At 43.3% G+C, this 22,211-nt stretch overlaps 1 protein-coding gene across 1 annotated transcript in view; it reads right to left on the bottom strand.

The window, feature by feature from the left end:
- NRK (Nik related kinase) overlaps positions 1-22,211 on the bottom strand; it is a 379,988-nt gene that overhangs the window by 221,181 nt on the left and 136,596 nt on the right. The window contains exons 4-5 of the mRNA XM_069747076.1: positions 20,856-20,981; positions 19,696-19,806 (exon numbers count right to left, since the gene is read on the bottom strand). Of these exons, the coding sequence (XP_069603177.1) occupies positions 19,696-19,806; positions 20,856-20,981 (237 nt within the window). The remainder of the gene's footprint in view (positions 1-19,695; positions 19,807-20,855; positions 20,982-22,211) is intronic.

The following is a 22,211-nucleotide window of genomic DNA, read 5'->3' on the forward strand; positions in this document are numbered from 1 at the left end:
AGGGGCACAACATTATAAGGAGCATCTATGGGGCCATAAAGGTGCAGAGCATATAAGGGGCACAGCATTATAAGGAGCACCTATGGGGCCATAAAGGTGCAGAGCATATATGGGGCACAGCATTATAAGGAGCATCTATGGGGCCATAAAGGTGCAGAGCATATAAGGGGCACAGCATTATAAGGAGCATCTATGGGGCCATAAAGGTGCAGAGCATATATGGGGCACAGCATTATAAGGAGCACCTATGGGGCCATAAAGGTGCAGAGCATATAAGGGGCACAGCATTATAAGGAGCATCTATGGGGCCATAAAGGTGCAGAGCATATATGGGGCACAGCATTATAAGGAGCACCTATGGGGCCATAAAGGTGCAGAGCATATATGGGGCACAGCATTATAAGGAGCACCTATGGGGCCATAAAGGTGCAGAGCATATATGGGGCACAGCATTATAAGGAGCACCTATGGGGCCATAAAGGTGCAGAGCATATATGGGGCACAGCATTATAAGGAGCACCTATGGGGCCATAAAGGTGCAGAGCATATATGGGGCACAGCATTGTAAGGAGCACCTATGGGGCCATAAAGGTGCAGAGCATATATGGGGCACAGCATTATAAGGAGCACCTATGGGGCCATAAAGGTGCAGAGCATAAATGGGGCACAGCATTATAAGGAGCATCTATGGGGCCATAAAGGTGCAGAGCATATATGGGGCACAGCATTATAAGGAGCACCTATGGGGCCATAATCAAAGGTGCAGAGCATATATGGCACAGCATTATAAGGAGCATCTATGGGGCCATAATCAACGGTGCAGAGCATTCTATATAGCACAGTTGTATATGGAGCATCTATGGGGCAATAATGAACGGTATGGAGCATCTATTTTTATTTTTCAAATTCACCGGTAAATGCTGCATTTTCTACCCTAGGCTTATACTCGAGTCAATAAGTTTTCCCAGTTTTTTGTGGCAAAATTAGGGGGGTCGGCTTATACTCGGGTCGGCTTATACTCGAGTATATACGGTATATTGGTTTTTCTTGCTTGCTGGAAGCTCTGGGACGCAGAGGGAGCACCTCCGTACCGTTAGTCGGTGCGGAGGGTCTTTTTGCCCCCTCTGCGTTGTTGTTTGTAGGGTTTTGTGTTGACCGCAAAGCAATCTTTCCTATCTTCGGTCTGTTCAGTAAGTTGGGCCTCAATTTGCTAAATCTATTTCATCTCTGCGTTTGTATTTTCATCTCAACTCACAGTCATTATATGTGGGGGGCTGCCTTTTCCTTTGGGGTATTTCTCTGAGGCAAGGTAGGCTTATTTTTCTTTCTTAGGGCTAGCTAGTTTCTCAGGCTGTGCTCGAGGCGCATAGGACTGGTCAGGAGCGCTCCACGGCTACCTTTAGTGTGGTTGGATAGGATTAGGGATTGCGGTCAGCAGAGTTCCCACGTCTCAGAGCTCAACCTATGTTTTTGGTAATTGTCAGGTCACTTTGTGTGCTCTGAACTTCAAGGTCCATTGTGGTTCTGAATTACCTGTTCATAACAGAGTAATGTATGGCCCAGCCAAAAAAGTCTGCCTTGTTGTGGTGGTGGCTGAAAAATCTTTTGGTCAAAACAAAAGCTTCTGGCTATGTATGTGATCTGGTGTTAGATGGGAACTGTTAGGCCAGCGTCACACTCGGCATATGAAAATACGGTCCGTTTTTTACGGCCGTAATACGCACAAATGTCCCCAAAATACTGATCCATGTGTCATCCGTAGACAGGGTGTGGCAGCGTATTTTGCGTATGTCATCCTCCGTATGTAATCCGTATGGCATCCGTACTGCGAGATTTTCTCGCAAGCTTGCAAAACGGACATACAATGGATCCATGGGCTCAAATATTAGTTAAAACATATATACTGTCTATTGCCTATGCCAATTTTTTCCGCGATTTAGCCCTTTAATTTAATAGCTAGAGCCACCAAATTTTACATCAAGACACTTCTTACATTACTAAAAAGGAATATGTAATAAAAGAAGGGATATGAAATGGTTTACTGTATGTAAACCATGTCTCATATCATGTCGGGTTTGAGAAGGAGATAGGAAAAGCCGGCAATTGAATTACCGGCTTTTCTGCTATCTAGCGCTGTATGAAATATTAATATATATATATATGTCTCACTGACATATATATATATATATATATATATACATATATACCCCTATACTATGTGTAGACATTTATTTAAGCTATTCTAACCTGTCAGTGTGATTTTACTGTACACCGCACTGAATTGCCGGCTTTTCTTTAGAACACCGCTGTGTATTTCTCGCAAGTCACACTGTTGGTCCGTGTGTAATCTGTATTTTTCTCGCCCCATAGACTTTCATTGGCGATTTTTTTGCGCAATACGCTGACAAACGCAGCATGCTGCGATTTTCTACGGCCGTAGAAGACCGTATTATTATTATTTATTTATATAGCACCATTGATTCCATGGTGCTTTACATGAGAAGGGGTTACATACAAGTTACAGATATCACTTACAGTAAACAAACTAACAATGACAGACTGGTACAGAGGGGCGAGGACTGTTGTGAATTCTGTGGCTGAGTTCACTTCTGTGGTCACAAGTGGTATTGCAGTCTCTGGGCTTCCTCCCTCAGGTGTTTTGGTGAGCTCGTTGGCTGCCTTGCTATTTAGCTCCACCTGAGTCTGTCTTCCTTGCTCCTTGTCAATGTTCCAGTGTTGGATCTGAGCTACTGCATCTTTCCTTGGGCCTGCTGCTCTGCTAGATAAGTGCTTCTAGTTTGTTTTCTGTTTTTTCTGTCCAGCTTGCTATTATCTTTTGCTGGAAGCTCTGAGAAGCAAAGGGGTGCACCGCCGTGCTGTTAGTTCGGCACGGTGGGTCTTTTTGCCCCTTTGCGTGGTTTTCGTTTTAGGGTTTTTTGTAGACTGCATAGTTCTCTTTGCTATCCTCGCTCTGTCTAGAATATCGGGCCTCACTTTGCTGAATCTATTTCATTCCTACGTTTGTCTTTTCATCTTGCTAACAGTCATTATATGTGGGGGGCTGCCTATTCCTTTGGGGTATTTCTCTGAGGTAAGTCAGGCTTGTATTTCTATCTTCAGGCTAGTCAGCTCTTCAGGCAGTGCCGAGTTGCATAGGTAGTTGATAGGCGCAATCCACTGCTGCTTATAGTTGTGTGAGGATAGATCAGGTACTGCAGTCTACAGAGATTCCACGTCTCAGAGCTCGTCCTATTGTTTTTGGTTATTGCCAGATCTCTGTATGTGCGCTGATTACTGCACGCTGTGTTGCCTGATTGCCAGCCATAACAGTACAAGGAGCCGTCCGATGATTTCCAATAGAGGGAAAAAAGAAATCCTGACATCATTTTTTTTTCTTAGCTCTGTCTTCAGTCTTTTTTTTCCCCTAGACATTAGAGTGCTTCAGGACACAGCTGTGGACATGGATATTCAGGCTCTGTGCTCCTCAATGGATAATCTCGTTGTAAATGTACAAAAGATTCAAGATACTATTGATCAGAAATCGATGCTAGAACCAAGAATTCCGATTCCTGATTTGTTTTTTGGTGACAGAACTAAGTTCCTGAGCTTCAGAAATAATTGTAAGCTATTTTTGGCCTTGAAACCTCATTCTTCTGGTAATCCTATTCAACAGGTTTTGATTATTATTTCTTTTTTGCGCGGCGACCCACAGGACTGGGCGTTTTCTCTTGCACCAGGAGATTCTGCATTGAGTAATGTTGATGCATTTTTCCAGGCGCTGGGATTGCTTTACGATGAGCCTAATTCAGTGGATCAAGCTGAGAAAAATCTGCTGGCTTTATGCCAGGGTCAGGATGATGTAGAAGTATATTGTCAGAAATTTAGGAAATGGTCAGTACTCACTCTGTGGAATGAATCTGCACTAGCGGCTTTGTTCAGAAAGGGTCTCTCTGAAGCTCTTAAGGATGTAATGGTGGGATTTCCTATGCCTGCTGGTTTGAATGAGTCTATGTCCTTGGCCATTCAGATCGGTCGTCGCTTGCGCGAGCGTAAATCTGTGCACCATCTGGCGGTATTGTCTGTGAGTAAGCCTGAGCCTATGCAGTGCGACAGGACTATGACTAAAGTAGAACGGCACGAACACAGACGTCTGAACAGACTGTGTTTCTATTGTGGTGATTCTACTCATGCTATTTCTAATTGTCCTAAACGCACTAGGCGGTTCGATAGCTCTGCCGTTATTGGTACTGTACAGTCCAAATTCCTTTTGTCCATTACCTTAATGTGCTCTTTGTCATCATGTTCTGTCATGGCGTTTGTGGATTCAGGCGCTGCCCTGAATCTGATGGATTTGGATTATGCTAAACGTTGTGGATTTTTCTTGGAGCCTTTGCGGTGTCCTATTCCGTTGAGAGGAATTGATGCTACACCTTTGGCCAAGAATAAGCCTCAGTACTGGGCCCAGCTGACCATGTGCATGGCTCCTGCACATCAGGAAGTTATTCGCTTTTTGGTACTGCATAATTTGCATGATGTGGTCGTGTTGGGGTTGCCATGGCTACAAACCCATAATCCAGTATTGGATTGGAACTCTATGTCGGTAACCAGCTGGGGTTGTCAGGGAGTACATGGTGATGTTCCATTTTTGTCTATTTCGTCATCCATTCCTTCTGACATCCCAGAGTTCTTGTCGGACTTTCAGGATGTATTTGAAGAGTCCAAGTCTGATGCCCTACCTCCGCATAGGAATTGTGATTGTGCTATCGATTTGATTCCTGGTAGTAAATTCCCTAAGGGTCGTTTATTTAATTTGTCCGTGCCTGAACACACCGCTATGCGCAGTTATGTGAAGGAGTCCCTGGAGAAGGGACATATTCGCCCATCGTCGTCACCATTGGGAGCAGGGTTCTTTTTTGTAGCCAAGAAGGATGGTTCGCTAAGACCGTGTATTGATTACCGCCTTCTTAATAAGATCACTGTTAAGTTTCAGTATCCCTTGCCATTGATTTCTGACTTGTTTGCTCGGATTAAGGGGGCTAGTTGGTTTACTAAGATTGATCTTCGTGGTGCGTATAATCTGGTGAGAATCAGGCAGGGAGATGAATGGAAAACGGCATTTAATACGCCCGAGGGTCATTTTGAGTATCTGGTGATGCCGTTCGGACTTGCCAATGCTCCATCTGTTTTTCAGTCTTTTATGCATGACATTTTCCGTGAGTATCTGGATAAATTCTTGATTGTTTACTTGGATGACATTTTGATCTTCTCAGATGATTGGGAGTCTCATGTGAAGCAAGTCAGAATGGTTTTCCAGGTACTGCGTGCTAATTCCTTGTTCGTGAAGGGATCAAAGTGTCTCTTCGGTGTGCAGAAAGTTTCATTTTTGGGGTTCATCTTTTCCCCTTCTACTATCGAGATGGATCCGGTTAAGGTTCAGGCCATCCAGGATTGGACTCAGCCGACATCTCTAAAAAGTCTGCAGAAATTCCTGGGCTTTGCTAATTTTTATCGTCGCTTCATCTGTAATTTTTCTAGCATTGCCAGACCATTGACCGATTTGACCAAGAAGGGTGCTGATTTGGTTAATTGGTCTTCTGCTGCCGTGGAAGCTTTTCAGGAGTTGAAGCGTCGTTTTTGCTGTGCCCCTGTGTTGTGTCAACCTGATGTTTCTCTTCCGTTCCAGGTCGAGGTTGATGCTTCTGAGATTGGTGCAGGGGCGGTTTTGTCACAGAGAGGTTCTGGTTGCTCAGTGTTCAAACCATGTGCTTTCTTTTCCAGGAAATTTTCTGCTGCTGAGCGTAATTATGATGTGGGCAACCGAGAGTTGCTGACCATGAAGTGGGCATTCGAGGAGTGGCGTCATTGGCTTGAGGGTGCTAAGCATCGCGTGGTGGTTTTGACTGATCATAAGAACCTTACTTATCTTGAGTCTGCCAAGCGCTTGAATCCTAGACAGGCCCGTTGGTCGTTATTTTTTGCTCGTTTTGATTTTGTGATTTCATACCTTCCGGGCTCTAAAAATGTGAAGGCGGATGCTCTGTCTAGGAGTTTTGTGCCCGACTCTCCGGGGTTATCTGAGCCGGCGAGTATCCTCAAGGAAGGAGTCATTGTGTCTGCCATCTCCCCTGATTTGCGGAGAGTGTTGCAGAAATTTCAGGCTAATAAACCTGATCGTTGTCCGGCCGAGAAACTGTTCGTCCCTGATAGGTGGACTAGTAAAGTTATCTCTGAACTTCATTGTTCGGTGCTGGCCGGTCATCCAGGAATCTTTGGTACCAGGGAGTTGGTTGCTAGATCCTTCTGGTGGCCATCTCTGTCACGGGATGTGCGTGCTTTTGTGCAGTCCTGTGGAATTTGTGCTAGGGCTAAGCCCTGCTGTTCACGTGCCAGTGGGTTGCTTTTGCCCTTGCCGGTCCCGAAGAGGCCTTGGACACATATTTCGATGGATTTCATTTCTGACCTTCCCGTTTCTCAAAAAATGTCGGTCATTTGGGTGGTCTGTGATCGCTTTTCTAAAATGGTCCATCTGGTGCCCTTGGTTAAATTGCCTTCCTCCTCTGATTTGGTGCCTTTGTTCTTCCAGCATGTGGTTGGTTTACATGGCATTCCTGAGAATATTGTTTCTGACAGAGGTTCCCAGTTTGTCTCGAGGTTCTGGCGAGCCTTTTGTGGTAGGATGGGCATTGACCTATCTTTTTCCTCGGCCTTCCATCCTCAGACTAATGGCCAGACCGAACGAACCAATCAGACCTTGGAAACATATCTGAGATGTTTTGTTTCCGCTGACCAGGATGATTGGGTGTCATTTTTGCCGTTGGCTGAGTTCGCCCTTAATAATCGGGCCAGCTCGGCTACCTTGGTCTCTCCATTTTTCTGCAATTCTGGGTTCCATCCTCGTTTCTCTTCAGGACAGGTTGAGTCTTCGGACTGTCCTGGTGTGGATTATGTGGTGGACAGGTTGCAGCAGATCTGGACTCAGGTAGTGGACAATTTGACCTTGTCCCAGGAGAAGGCTCAGCTTTTCGCTAATCGCAGACGCCGTGTGGGACCCCGACTTCGTGTTGGGGATCTGGTTTGGTTATCTTCTCGTCATATTCCTATGAAGGTTTCCTCTCCTAAATTTAAACCTCGTTTTATTGGTCCGTATAGGATTTCTGAGATTCTCAATCCGGTGTCTTTTCGTCTGACCCTCCCAGACTCCTTTTCCATACATAATGTATTCCATAGGTCGTTGTTGAGGAGATACGTGGCACCTATGGTTCCATCTGTGGAGCCTCCTGCCCCTGTTTTGGTGGAGGGGGAATTGGAGTATATTGTGGAGAAGATTTTGGATTCTCGTGTCTCTAGACGGAAACTCCAGTATCTGGTCAAATGGAAGGGTTATGCTCAGGAAGATAATTCCTGGGTTTTTGCCTCTGATGTCCATGCCCCAGATCTTGTTCGTGCCTTTCATGTGGCTCATCCTGGTCGGCCTGGGGGTTCTGGTGAGGGTTCGGTGACCCCTCCTCAAGGGGGGGGTACTGTTGTGAATTCTGTGGCTGAGTTCACTTCTGTGGTCACAAGTGGTATTGCAGTCTCTGGGCTTCCTCCCTCAGGTGCTTTGGTGAGCTCGTTGGCTGCCTTGCTATTTAGCTCCACCTGAGTCTGTCTTCCTTGCTCCTTGTCAATGTTCCAGTGTTGGATCTGAGCTACTGCATCTTTCCTTGGGCCTGCTGCTCTGCTAGATAAGTGCTTCTAGTTTGTTTTCTGTTTTTTCTGTCCAGCTTGCTATTATCTTTTGCTGGAAGCTCTGAGAAGCAAAGGGGTGCACCGCCGTGCTGTTAGTTCGGCACGGTGGGTCTTTTTGCCCCTTTGCGTGGTTTTCGTTTTAGGGTTTTTTGTAGACTGCATAGTTCTCTTTGCTATCCTCGCTCTGTCTAGAATATCGGGCCTCACTTTGCTGAATCTATTTCATTCCTACGTTTGTCTTTTCATCTTGCTAACAGTCATTATATGTGGGGGGCTGCCTATTCCTTTGGGGTATTTCTCTGAGGTAAGTCAGGCTTGTATTTCTATCTTCAGGCTAGTCAGCTCTTCAGGCAGTGCCGAGTTGCATAGGTAGTTGATAGGCGCAATCCACTGCTGCTTATAGTTGTGTGAGGATAGATCAGGTACTGCAGTCTACAGAGATTCCACGTCTCAGAGCTCGTCCTATTGTTTTTGGTTATTGCCAGATCTCCGTATGTGCGCTGATTACTGCACGCTGTGTTGCCTGATTGCCAGCCATAACAGAGGACCCTGCCCTTGCGGGCTTACAATCTACAGGATTATGGGGAAGAGACAATAGGTTGAGGGTGGTAGGAGTTCTGGTGTTGGTGAGGCGATAGCTTCGGTAGTGGTGAGGAGGCAGCAGTGTCAGTGCAGGCTGTAGGCTTTCCTGAAGAGATGGGTTTTCAGGTTCCGTCATTAAAGGGGAGGGGATTCCGTCATTAAAGGGATCCGTATAATAGGGATCAGTAAAATATGAGCTGGGCCATAGAGAATCATTATTTTCTGCACCTCTCATACGTCCGTAAAACTCGCTAGTGTGACGCCGGCCTCACATTGCATTTTAGGAGTCCAGGTATGCTATGTCAGGTGTTATGAGTCCAGGCTTCAAACTCTATTTCCACCTGGGGTTGCACCCTGAAATTTAACTTGGGGGTGGTCTGAGTTCCTAATGACAGTGATCAGTGATATGTGCAATGTAATTTATAAGCCCGGTTTGCAAATAAAAATATTAAAGGGACACTGTCACCTGAATTTGGAGAGAACAATCTTCAGCCATGGAGGCGGGGTTTTGGGGTTTTTGATTCACCCTTTCCTTACCCGCTGGCTGCATGCTGGCTGCAATATTGGATTGAACTTAATTCTTTGTCCTCCGTAGTACATGCCTGCACAAGGCAATCTTGCCTTCCATAGAATAGGTATATATATATATATATATATATATATATATATATATATATATATGTCATTGAGAAACATATATGTATATATATTAATATTTCATTCAGCGCTAGATAGCTTAAAAGCCGGTAATTCAATTGCCGGCTTTTGCTATCTCCTTGCTAAACCAGACATGATATGAGACATGGTTTACATACAGTAAACCATGTCATATTCCCATTTTTTTTGCATATTCCACACTACTAGTGTTAGTAGTGTGTATGTGCAAAGTTTGTGCGCTCTAGCTATTAAATTTAAGGGTTAAATGGTGGAAAAAATTGGCGTGGGCTCCCGCGCAATTTTCTCCGCCAGAGTAGTAAAGCGAGGGCAGATATTAACCCCTTCATGACCCAGCCTATTTTGACCTTAAAGACCTCTCCGTTTTTTGCAATTCTGACCAGTGTCCCTTTATGAGGTAATAACTCAGGAACGCTTCAATGGATCCTAGCGGTTCTGAGACTGTTTTTTCGTGACATTTTGGGCTTCATGTTAGTGGTAAATTTAGGTCAATAAATTCTGTGTTTATTTGTGATAAAAACGGAAATTTGGCGAAAATTTTGAAAATTTCGCAATTTTCAAATTTTTAATTTTTATTCTGTTAAACCAGAGAGTTATGTGACACAAAATAGTTAATAAATAACATTTCCCACATGTATACTTTACATCAGCACAATTTTGGAAACAAAATTTTTTTTTGCTAGGAAGTTATAAGGGTTAAAATTCAGCGATTTCTCATTTTTACAACGAAATTTACAAAACCATTTTTTTTAGGGACCACCTCACATTTGAAGTCAGTTTGAGGGGTCTATATGGCTGAAAATACCCAAAAGTGACACCATTCTAAAAACTGCATCCCTCAAGGTGCACAAAACCACATTCAAGAAGTTTATTAACCCTTCAGGTGCTTCACAACCGCAGAAGCAACATGGAAGGAAAAAAATGAACATTTAACTTTTTAGTCACAAAAATGATCTTTTAGCAACAATTTTTTTATTTTCCCAATGGTAAAAGGAGAAACTGAATGAAAATGAAAAATTGGCTGCACTCTTTAGCGGACACCATGTCGCGTTTGGAGAGCCCCCGTGTGCCTAAAAATTAGAGCTCCCCCACAAGTGACCCCATTTTGGAAACTAGATGCCCCAAGGAAGTTATCTAGATGCATAGTGAGCACTTTAAACACCCAGGTGCTTCACAAATTGATCCGTAAAAATGAAAAAGTACTTTTTTTTCACAAAAAAATTCTTTTAGCCTCAATTTTTTCATTTTCAAATGGGCAACAGGATAAAATGGATCCTAAAATTTGTTGGGCAATTTCTCCTGAGTACACGGATACCTCACATGTGGGGGTAAACCACTGTTTGGGCACATGGCAGGGCTCGGAAGGGAAGGCGCGCCTTTTGACTTTTTGAATGGAAAATTAGCTCCAATTGTTAGCGGACACCATGTCGCGTTTGGAGAACCCCTGTGTGCCTAAGCATTGGAGCTCCCCCACAAGTGACCCCATTTTGGAAACTAGACCCCCCAAGGAACTTATATAGATGCATACTGAGCACTTTAAACCCCCAGATGCTTCACAGAAGTTTATAACGCAGAGCCATGAAAATAAAAAATAATTTTTCTTTTCTCAAAAATGATTTTTTAGCCTGGAATTTCCTATTTTGCCAAGGGTAACAGGAGAAATTTGACCCCAAAAGTTGTTGTCCAGTTTCTCCTGAGTACGATGATACCCCATATGTGGGGGTAAACCACAGTTTGGGCACATGCCGGGGCTCGGAAGTGAAGTAGTGACGTTTTCAAATGCAGACTTTGATGAAATGCTCTACGGGCGTCACGTTGCGTTTGCAGAGCCCCTGATGTGGCTAAACAGTAGAAACCCCCCCACAAGTGACCCCATTTTGGAAACTAGACCCCAAAAGGAACTTATCTAGATATGTGGTGAGCACTTTCAACCCCCAAGTGCTTCACAGAAGTTTATAACGCAGAGCTGTGAAAATAATAAATACGTTTTCTTTCCTCAAAAATAATTTTTTAGCCCAGAATTTTTTAATTTTCCCAAGGGTAACAGGAGAAATTTGACCCCAATATTTGTTGCCCAGTTTCTCCTGAGTATGGTGATACCCCATATGTGGGGGTAAACTACTGTTTGGGCACATGCCGGGGCTCGGAAGTAAAGTAGTGACGTTTTGAAATGCAGACTTTGATGGAATGCTCTACGGGCGTCACGTTGCGTTTGCAGAGCCCCTGATGTGGCTAAACAGTAGAAACCCCCCACAAGTGACCCCATTTTGGAAACTAGACCCCGAAAGGAACTTATCTAGATATGTGGTGGGTGAGCACTTTCAACCCCCAAGTGCTTCACAGAAGTTTATAACGCAGAGCCGTGAAAATAATAAATACGTTTTCTTTCCTCAAAAATAATTTTTTAGCTCAGAATTTTTTATTTTCCCAAGGGTTACAGGAGAAATTGGACCCCCAAAAGTTGTTGTCCAGTTTCTTCTGAGTACGCTGATACCCCATGTGTGGGGGTAAACCACTGTTTGGGCACACGTCGGGGCTCAGAAGGGAAGTAGTGACTTTTGAAATGCAGACTTTGATGGAATGGTCTGCGGACGTCACATTGCGTTTGCAGAGCCCCTGGTGTGCCTAAACAGTAGAAACCCCCCAAAAGTGACCCCATTTTGGAAACTAGACCCCCCCAAGGAACTTATCTAGATATGTGGTGAGCACTTTGAACCCCCAAGTGCTTCACAGACGTTTACAACGCAGAGCCGTGAAAATAAAAAATCATTTTTCTTTCCTCAAAAATGATGTTTTAGCAAGCAATTTTTTATTTTCTCAAGGGTAATTGGACCCCAATATTTGTTGCGCAGTTTGTCCTGAGTATGCTGGTACCCCATATGTGGGGGTAAACCACTATTTGGACACACGTCGGGGCTCGGAAGTGAGGGAGCACCATTTGACTTTTTGAATACAAGATTGGCTGGAATCAATGGTGGCGCCATGTTGCGTTTGGAGACCCCTGATGTGCCTAAACAGTGGAAACCCCTCAATTCTACCTCCAACACTAACCCCCCCACCCCTAACCCTAATCCCAACTGTAGCCATAACCCTAATTACAACCCTAACCCCAACACACCCCTAACCACACCCCTAACCTCAACATACCCCTAACCCTAACCACAACCCTAATTCCAACCCTAACCCTAAGGCTATGTGCCCACGTTGCGAATTCGTGTGAGATTTTTCAGCACTATTTTTGAAAAATCCACGGGTAAAATGCACTGCGTTTTACCTGCGGATTTACCGTGGATAGCCAGTGTTTTTTGTGCGAATTTCACCTGCGGATTCCTATTGAGGAACAGGTGTAAAACGCTGCGGAATCCGCACAAAGAATTGACATGCTGCGAAAAATACAACGCAGCGTTTCCACACGGTATTTTCCGCACCATGGGCACAGCGGATTTGGTTTTCCATATGTTTACATGGTACTGTAAACCTGATGGAACACTGCTGCGAATCCGCAGCCAAATCCGCACCGTGTGCACATAGACTAATTCTAAAGGTATGTGCACACGCTGCGGAAAACGTAAATGTAAACCTATGGGAAACAAAAATCGCTGTACACATGCTGCAGAAAAACTGCACGGAAACGCAGCAGTTTACATTCCGCAGCATGTCATTTCTTTCTGCGGATTCCGCAGCGGTTTTACAACTGCTCCAATAGAAAATCGCAGTTGTAAAACCGCAGTGAAATGCGCAGAAAAACTGCGGTAATTCTGCGATAAATCCACAGCAGTTTAGCACTGCGGATTTATCAAAATCCTATGCGGAAAAATCCGCAGAGGACCAGAATACGTGTGCACATACCGAAACCCTAACCCTAACCCTAAATCTTTATTTTATTATTGTCCCTACCTATGGGGGTGACAAAGGGGGGGGGGTCATTTACTGTTTTTTTTATTTTGATCACTGTGAGGTTTTATCACAGTGATCAAAATTCACATTGGAACGAATCTGCCGGCCGGCAGATTCGGCGGGCGCACTGCGCATGCGCCCGCCATTTTGGAAGATGGTGGCGCCCAGGAAAGAAGACGGACTGACCCCGGGAGGCTCGGTAAGTATGATGGCGTGGGGGGGAGCATGGGGGGGTGGATCGAAGCATGGGGGGTGGATCGGAACACGGGGGGTGGATCGGAACACGGGGGAGCGGATCGGAGCACGGGGGGTGGATTGGAGCACGGGGGGTGGATCGCAGTTCGGGGGGGTGGATCGCAGTGCGGGGGGGTGGATCAGAGTGCAGGGGGTTGGATTGGAGCACGGGGGGTGGGATTGGAGCACGGGGGGTGGGATTGGAGCACGGGGGAGCGGACAGGAGGACGGGGGAGCGGAGCACAGGACGGAGGGGAGCGGACCACAGATCGGGGGGCTGGGGGGGCGATCGGTTGGGTGGGGGCACATCAGTGTTTCCAGCCATGGCCGATGATATTGCAGCATCGGCCATGGCTGGATTGTAATATTTCACCAGTTTTTTAGGTGAAATATTACAAATCGCTCTGATTGGCAGTTTCACTTTCAACGGCCAATCAGAGCGATCGTAGCCACGGGTGGGTGAAGCCACTCCCCCTGGGCTAAAGTACAACTCCTCCTGTCCCTGCAGGCCGGGTGAAACTACAGTTAACCCTTTCACCCGGCCTGCAGGAGCCCAATCCGGCCATGAGGCATATGCTGTGTCACAGGTCGGAATGGCACAGGTTTTCATGACGCATACGGTGCGTCAAAGGTCGGGAAGGGGTTAATAGCCTGGAGAGGGTCCACGGTTATTGCCCCCCCCCTGCCTAAATACATCTGCCCCCAGCCTCCCCAGAAAAGGCACATCTGGAAGATGCGCCTATTCTGGTACTTGGCCACTCTCTTCCCACTCCCGTGTAGCGGTGGGATATGGGGTAATGAAGGGTTAATGTCACCTTGCTATTGTAAGGTGACATTAAGCCAGATTAATAATGGAGAGGCGTCAATTATGACACCTATCCATTATTAATCCAATAGTCTGAAATGGTTAAAAAACACACACACATTATTACAAAGTCTTTTAATGAAATAAAAACACAGGTTGTTGGAATATTTTATTTTCCTGGTAATCCACCTGAAGACCCTCGCTCTGTAACAAAGAAAAAATTAAAAAAACAACAATATCTCATACCTTCCGATGATGTGTCACATCCCATGATGTAAATCCATCTGAAGGGGTTACATTTTTTTACGGGCAGGAGCTCTGCTATAATGCAGCTGTGCTCCTGGCTGTAAAACCCCAGCGAATGAATGTAAAGTAGGTCAATGACCTGTAGTTACCTTCATTCGCGGTGATGCGCCCTTTTTTCCTGAAATGTATTATTGTATGAAACAATTTAATAAAAAATTGTTTTATTACTAAAACATGAAAAATAAAAATTTCTGGCATTCTCTCAATTGTACAGACAAACAAAATGATACTAATAGGTTGTTTTCTATAAAAACAAAATTTCTAAATGGCATTTTCGTTTTCATTCCCTCATAATGGAAAAATAACAATAAAGTTATGGCTTTTGTCAATGCAGTAGAGCAAAAAAATAGAAAAAAAAATAGATTTGAAAAGGATTTAAGCAAGGGGGATAATGAGGCATTAACTAGGCAGATGCTGAAGCCTGGTTAAGAAGGCGACAGCAACGGTGGGAGCTGTAATAGTGACCATGTGGCTATCCTGGATTAGCTCTGGTTTGACAGAACATATACCAATATTTTCTTACTTTTGTATATAATCTTTCATATTGTTTTATTGTATAATTATGATGATACGGAGTAAAGCTATATTGCATTGAAAAGGAACACATTTGTAATGCAATATAAAGTTTTCAGCTTAATTTGAGCACGTTTTATATATAATTAATATTACGCTGTATACCATGCATAATTAATTAACATTTTGCATTAAAATGCTTATTAGGAATAATTTCCCGATTTATATAAATATTTGAATTTGAGTTCTTTGGTGAGATGGCTCCATGCTGATTGCAAATGCTTACAAAGCTGTTATGTAACTTTTATTATTTTTTACCATATCTGGTAAATTATCTACTAAATACCCAATGTTCTATGTAATTCTACAGAGGATGCAAAACACATACTGATCAGAAAGGTTTTATCCAACACCCTGGGCGTCTATTCTGCCCCTGACGTGTCTGCGGATATAGCTGTAAGGGTATTAGGGGGCTACATACAGTCATTGCCGAAAGTGTTGGCACCCTTGAAATTGTTCGAGAAAATGAATTATCTCTCCCAGAAATTTTTTGTTATGCACATGTTTATTTCCTGTGTGTGTATTGGAACAACACAATAAAACAAACGACATTTATACTATACTAGATGGCAGCCCGATTCTAAAGAATCGGGAGTCTAGAATCCATATATACTTTATTTATTCAAATGTAAGAATAATACAATTAATAAATAATAGTAAGAAAGAACAAAAATAATAGGCAGTATATGGAGAAAACACCAAACAAAAGTTCAAAATTGGTGTGAAAATGTCACTGAACCACTTCACAACTAAATATATATAGTTTTGGTAAATGGTATTATCATTTTTTTGACGAAATTCGGCAGGAGCTTGAAAAGCAACGTCACTGGGCCCGCCTCCACGCAGTAGAAACTTGCTGTGAGGTAAAAATTCAAAAATCACACCAAAATGGCGGGCGGAGTGTGTCACAGTACGGCACGTTTCTGATTGGTCACTCGCAGCAGGCGGCAACCAATCAGACACTGGACACTGTTGACGTCACTTATCTCCGGACATTAGCTCCGGACATTAGCTCCGGACATTAGCTCCGGACATTAGCTCCGGACAGAGCCACGGAAGTTGGCACAAATTGCAGGAAGTAGTATTCTAGGCAATTATATATTAGATCTTCTGGAGTCTTCTGATGACTGCTTGTGGCAAAAGTGAATGTAGGCAAAGGTGCCTTTAGAACACAATTTTCCAACCTATCCACTATATCTAATATATAATTGCCTAGAATACTACTTCCTGCAATTTGTGCCAACTTCCTGTCCGGAGCTAATGTCCGGAGCTAATGTCCGGAGCTAATGTCCGGAGATAAGTGACGTCAACCGTGTCCAGTGTCTGATTGGTTGCCGCCTGCTGCGAGCGACCAATCAGAAACGTGCCGTACTGTGACACACTCCGCCCGCCATTTTGGTGTGATTTTTGAATTTTTACCTCACAGCAAGTTTCTACTGCGTGGAGGCGGGCCCAGTGACGTTGCTCTTCAAGCTCCTGCCGAATTTCGTCAAAAAAATGATAATACCATTTACCAAAACTATATATATTTAGTTGTGAAGTGGTTCAGTGACATTTTCACACCAATTTTGAACTTTTGTTTGGTGTTTTCTCCATATACTGCCTATTATTCACTGACTGTTATACTGAGAGACTGCCGTTTATTAACCTCTTCTTTGCCACATTGGGTATATTGCTCTATTATTTGCCACATAAGGACATTGTCCATTATTGCCCAGCAATTTCTCTGCAATGTAAACTGCCTATTTATTAATATCTGCATTCCTGCAAAGAACTATTGCCTATTATTAACTGGCTATTTTCCTACTACCTGACACTGCCTCTTATTAACCTGTTGTTTGCCACCACCACGCTTAAAGCTGTTTAGCTTAGCCAACATGAGCTCTAATAGTAAGGATACTAATGACACAGAGCCCAAAGCTGCTGATGGCGCACGTAAGATTAGGTCTGATAGAAAGTATACTAATAATGCAGAGCAAAAAGACGCCGATGCCGCACGTAAGCGCAAACAGCGTGCTAACAAGAGTACAGAGGATAGATGCAAGCGCATGGACACTGTTAAGTATACTAATGACACAGAGTCCAAAGCTTATGATGGCGCACGTAAGATTATGGATTCTAGACTCCCGATTCTTTAGAATCGGGCTGCCATCTAGCCTAATATATAATTGCCTAGAATACTACTTCCTGCAATTTGTGCCAACTTCCGTGGCTTTGTCCGGAGCTAATGTCCGGAGCTAATGTCCGGAGCTAATGTGTGGAGATAATGTTCGGAGCTAATGTCCGGAGCTAATGTCCGGAGCTAATGTCTGGAGCTAATGTCCGGAGATAAGTGACGTCAACAGTGTCCAGTGTCTGATTGGTTGCCGCCTGCTGCGAGCAACCAATCAGAAACGTGCCGTACTGTGACACACTCCGCCCGCCATTTTGGTGTGATTTTTTAATTTTTACCTCACAGCAAGTTTCTACTGCGTGGAGGCGGGCCCAGTGACGTTGCTCTTCGAGCTCCTGCCGAATTTCAAGTATATATGGATTCTAGACTCCCGATTCTTTAGAATCGGGCTGCCATCTAGTCTAATATATAAAGCTGAATGTGTGTAGGTGTGTATGTGTGTATGTATGTCCGGGATTGGCATCTGCACCATCGCAGCAAAAGCCACAAAATTTTGCACAGTCACAAGTCTGGACCCCGAGAGCGTCATATGCTATGTTGTGAGGCAAAATTTTAACCCCACGCGTTCCAATTCACCAAACAATTTTGCCCCTATCTACATAATGGGGAAAAAAGTGAAAGGAAAAGTGTTGGAGGCGTCGAAACTACAGCCACAAAATTTTGCACAGTCACACGTCTGGCCCCCGAGAGCATCATAGGCTATGTTGTGAGGCGAAATTTTAACCCCGCGCGTTCCAATTCACCAAACAATTTTGCCCCTATCTACATAATGGGAAAAAATGAAAGGAAAAGTGTAGGAGGCAAATTGACAGCTGCCAGATGTGAACAAGGGTGACGTAAAGAGTGAGAGCGATGGCGCCAAAGAGTATATACCGTACAGTTGCTAAGGTGGGGCCCCGACATGGGATTCTCACCACACACGGGGATATGAACACACACACAAAATGCGCCACACACTACCACGTGCTTGAACACATATCACCCTCAGCACACATTTCACCACACATACGCCAACCTCGCCACATAAAAGTCGAAACACAAAAGTCGCCGCTCAAAACTCGCCACACGCAGAACTCGCCACATGCAATAACTAGGCTCTTGCAAAACTCGCCACAAGTGCAAAACTCACCTCATGGAAAACTCGCCACATGCAAAACTTGCACACGCGGAAAAATTGCCACATGCACAAAACTTGCAACACATGCAAAATTTGCCTCACACAAAACTTGAACATACTCAAAAGGCACCACACAAAACTCGCCACGCGCAAAACTCACCATGCACAAAACTTGCTGCACACAAGTTGCTACACTAACCTGTCACATGCAACTCGACACACAAAAAGTTGCTACACGCATGTTGCCACACAAAACTCATCTCACAAAAGTCGCTACATGCATGTCGCCACACGCAACTCAACACACACAACTTGACAAACGAAACTCGCCCTAAAACACACACAAGTCTGGTCTTATCCTTCAAAAATAAAAATCTGATTAATAAGCAGACAAACTACAACAAATGTACCATATAGGAAATATGGCAGCTGTCAGTCACATGACCTGTCTATTATGTGTATGTGTGAGCTAATATATACTGCCAGGGGGAGGGCTTCCTGTTGGCTGGGGATTTATCAGGCTGCCAATTTAGCTTACAAATACTGAGGTAAAAATACTGAGCAAATAACGTGTGAACGAGGTCTAATACAGGAGGAGATGACACACAGGTATATACTATATACAGGGGAGATGACACACAGATATATACTATATACAGGAGAGATGACACACAGGTATATACTATATAGAGGAGGAGATGACATACAGGTACATATATATACAGGAGGAGATGACATACAGGTATATACTATATACAGGAGGAGATGACACACAGGTATATACTATATACAGGAGCAGATGGCATGCAGGTATATACTATATACAGGAGGAGATGACACACAGATATATACTATATACAGGAGGAGATGACATACAGGTATATACTATATATAGAAGGAGATGACATTCAGATATATACTATATATAGGGGAGATGACACACAGCAGGTATATAATATATACAGGGGAGATGACATACAGGTATATACTATATACAGGAGATGACATACAGATGTATACTATATATAAGGGAGATGACAAACATGTATATACTGAGGTGATGAGGTGAAAATGAGAGGTGTGAGGGGAAAATGAAAAGGTGTAAGTGCAAAATGAGAGGAGTGAGGAAAAATAGTGGAGTGATCAGAAAATGACAGATGTGAGGTTGAAATGACAAGTGTTAGGCGGGAATGAGAGGAGTGAGGGAGAAAATGAGAGGTGTGAGGGGGAAAATGAAAGATGTGATTGGGAAAATGAGAGGCGTGATGGGAAAATAAGAGAAGTGAGGTGCTATAACTAACCACAGATATTTACTATGCCCAGGCAACGCCGGGCTCTTCAGCTAGTATACAATAAATTAGATTGTTGGAAGTCTGACAGTTAAGACCCCACACATTGCTCAATGACAGAAAACTCCTTGAACTGCAAACAAATGAGATGGATTAAACACCTGAAAGTACTTTAAAATAATAAATGATATCATTATAGCACCTAAGAAATTATTTGTCTTATTATTACTATTACTAAACATGATGATTTTTTTCTGCTTTTTTGTTTTCTTGATCAACAATGGTACGGTAGTTAAAAAACCCCATGAGATCATACCCGCAGAACCTCTCTGCATATGTATGCAATCCAATCTTCTTTGAAGCAGTTGCCTTTTGTCTTCTTGACCAAGTCGGTAACTGATCCTGCTCCACAGTATTCCATTACCAGCTGTAATAGAGGGAACATATTTATCCAGCAACAGATATGGAGAGACGGGCTTGTTTTATTGGCATCAGATTTTCCAGGAAAAATGTTAACTGTTAATCAAATATAACATTTTCCTCTTGTGAGAGATATATACTGTATATATAATATATCACTCACAAGAGGAAAGAACAGTTATATATATATATATACTTTTTACAGTCCATGATATAAGTTCTGTATAACACTCTAATTTAAAGGGGTATTCACCTCTCCAAGATCCTATCCTAATATGTAGTAGGTGTAATAATAATAATATTAGCAAATACCTCCAATTAGAAATAGTTTTTCTGATTCGCTATGTCTCCTTCTTCATGTGCAGGCATTGCAGGACCTTAGGTATCCATGGCTACGTCCACTGATATAGTGACAGTTAGCTAGTTGATAGTGGTCATAACCATGGATACCTAAGGTTCTACAATTCCTGCACATGAAGAATGAGACATAGCGAATCAGAAAAACTATACTGCATTTCTAATTGGAGGTATTTGCCAATATTATTATTACGCCTACCACATATTGGGATAGGATCTTGGAGATGAGAATACCCCCTTTAAGTCCTTGACATTATACACCAGGTTCATTATACCAATATGTAGAGGATGATTTCCAGTTTAAAGGCATATTTCCTTGTTTAGGAGTTATCACCTATCTTTAAAGTTAGATAAATGGCTGATGGTGTTGGTCTGACCGATGAAGAGAACATGACTCTACAGAGATTTGTCTGAATGGAGTGGTGGTGCACTTGTCCAGCCGCCTTTCTATACAGTCAGAGCTCTGCAGAGTCCTATTTAATGGTTCATTGCAGGTCCCAACAATCAGACGAACACCGAAAAGAAAGATATCACCTATCTTAGAGATAGGTGAGAACTTTAAAATATGATAACTCTTTAATAAAGGCTGTACGTGAGAAACATCTGCTAAAACCATGGTTGTTCCTAGGCTTTCACCCACAGCACAGATTAAGTTAATTTGAAATTCACAGTAATGGCCACCATAGCATTAATAATTACCCAGAGCTGATCTTCCTGACCCATTGGACTTTTCTTGACAAAAGCTCCGTAGTATGTAGCGATGTTTCTGTGATGGGAGTACTTCTTCAGCATGTTAATTTCAAGCTTTATTTCCTCCTCTTCCTCCTAAATACATAATTTCCATCCAATTTAAAACAGGAGTACAATAAAATGTTTGCTCACCAGAGTCCATTAAATCAGTTGCTCAACAAGTTTCCTCCTTCTTTCCGCCCATTGTATGGGGAATAGTTCTGCACTGAGTCTGTGTGACCCCGTTATGTGGCTGCTTCATTCCATAGATCAGGGGCTCGCATCATCAGTTTGTGTCAATTTCATATTTTTACTTGTGTTCTGCCAACTGCTTTAATTTATTTTACTTATGTAGCACCGTCATATTCCGCAGCGCTTTACAAACATCATCACCGTCTCCATTGGGGCTCACAATCTGGATTTCCTATCAGTATGTCTTTGGAGTGTGGGAGGAAACCGGAGAACCCGGAGGAAACCCACGCAAACATGGGGAGAACATACAAACTCCTTGCAGATGTTGTCCTTGGTGGGGTCTGAACCCAGAACCTTAATGGCCTAGTCAAATTAATTCTTTACTCCATAAAAGTGGCATAAATTAGTGCAGAAATATACTTCCGTCTAGACTGGAGAAGTTTTCTGTCTCTGGTACCCGACAGCTGAAAGATGCAATGAATTCTTTCAGAGGCATGACTCTTCAGGAATTTGCCACATCTTACTCCAGCGTACAAAACGACACTGTTGATGAATTGTGCTCGATTTCTACAGATCCATATTTACTACTACAGGCCACGTGATCTATATGGAGCGTCTCCTCACGTGATGTAGGCATGAAGGAGCTGTGTGTGTAAAACCAACTAGGGCCTTATTCACACATCTGTACTTAAAGTGCTTCAAAAATGGCAGCTGTGTCATTAGTGTTTTTGATCAGTGTGTCTTGCCTACGGTCAATGTGTTTGTTTTTACCATCAGTGTGTCCATTTTTACCATCAGTGTGTCATCGGTGTGTCCCTTTTTACTATAAATGTGTCTGTTTTTACCATCAGTGTCCGGTTTTACTATCAGTCTGTTCATTTTTACCATAAATGTGTTTGTTTTTATCATCAGTGAGTTCATTTTTTACCATCCATGTGTGTCCATTTTTACCATCAGTGTAAGTCCTTTTTTACCATCAGAGTGTCCGTTTTTACTATAAGGCTATGTGCACACGTTGCAGATTATTTGCGGTTTTTCTAGCGTTTTTGCACTATAAAAACGCTATAAAACCGCAAATAATCTGCATACATTAAGCATCCCATCATTTTTAATGAAATACGTAATTTCTGTGCA

The sequence above is a fragment of the Ranitomeya imitator genome, chromosome 2 (genome assembly GCF_032444005.1).
Source record: "Ranitomeya imitator isolate aRanImi1 chromosome 2, aRanImi1.pri, whole genome shotgun sequence".
Taxonomy (NCBI): domain Eukaryota; kingdom Metazoa; phylum Chordata; class Amphibia; order Anura; family Dendrobatidae; genus Ranitomeya; species Ranitomeya imitator.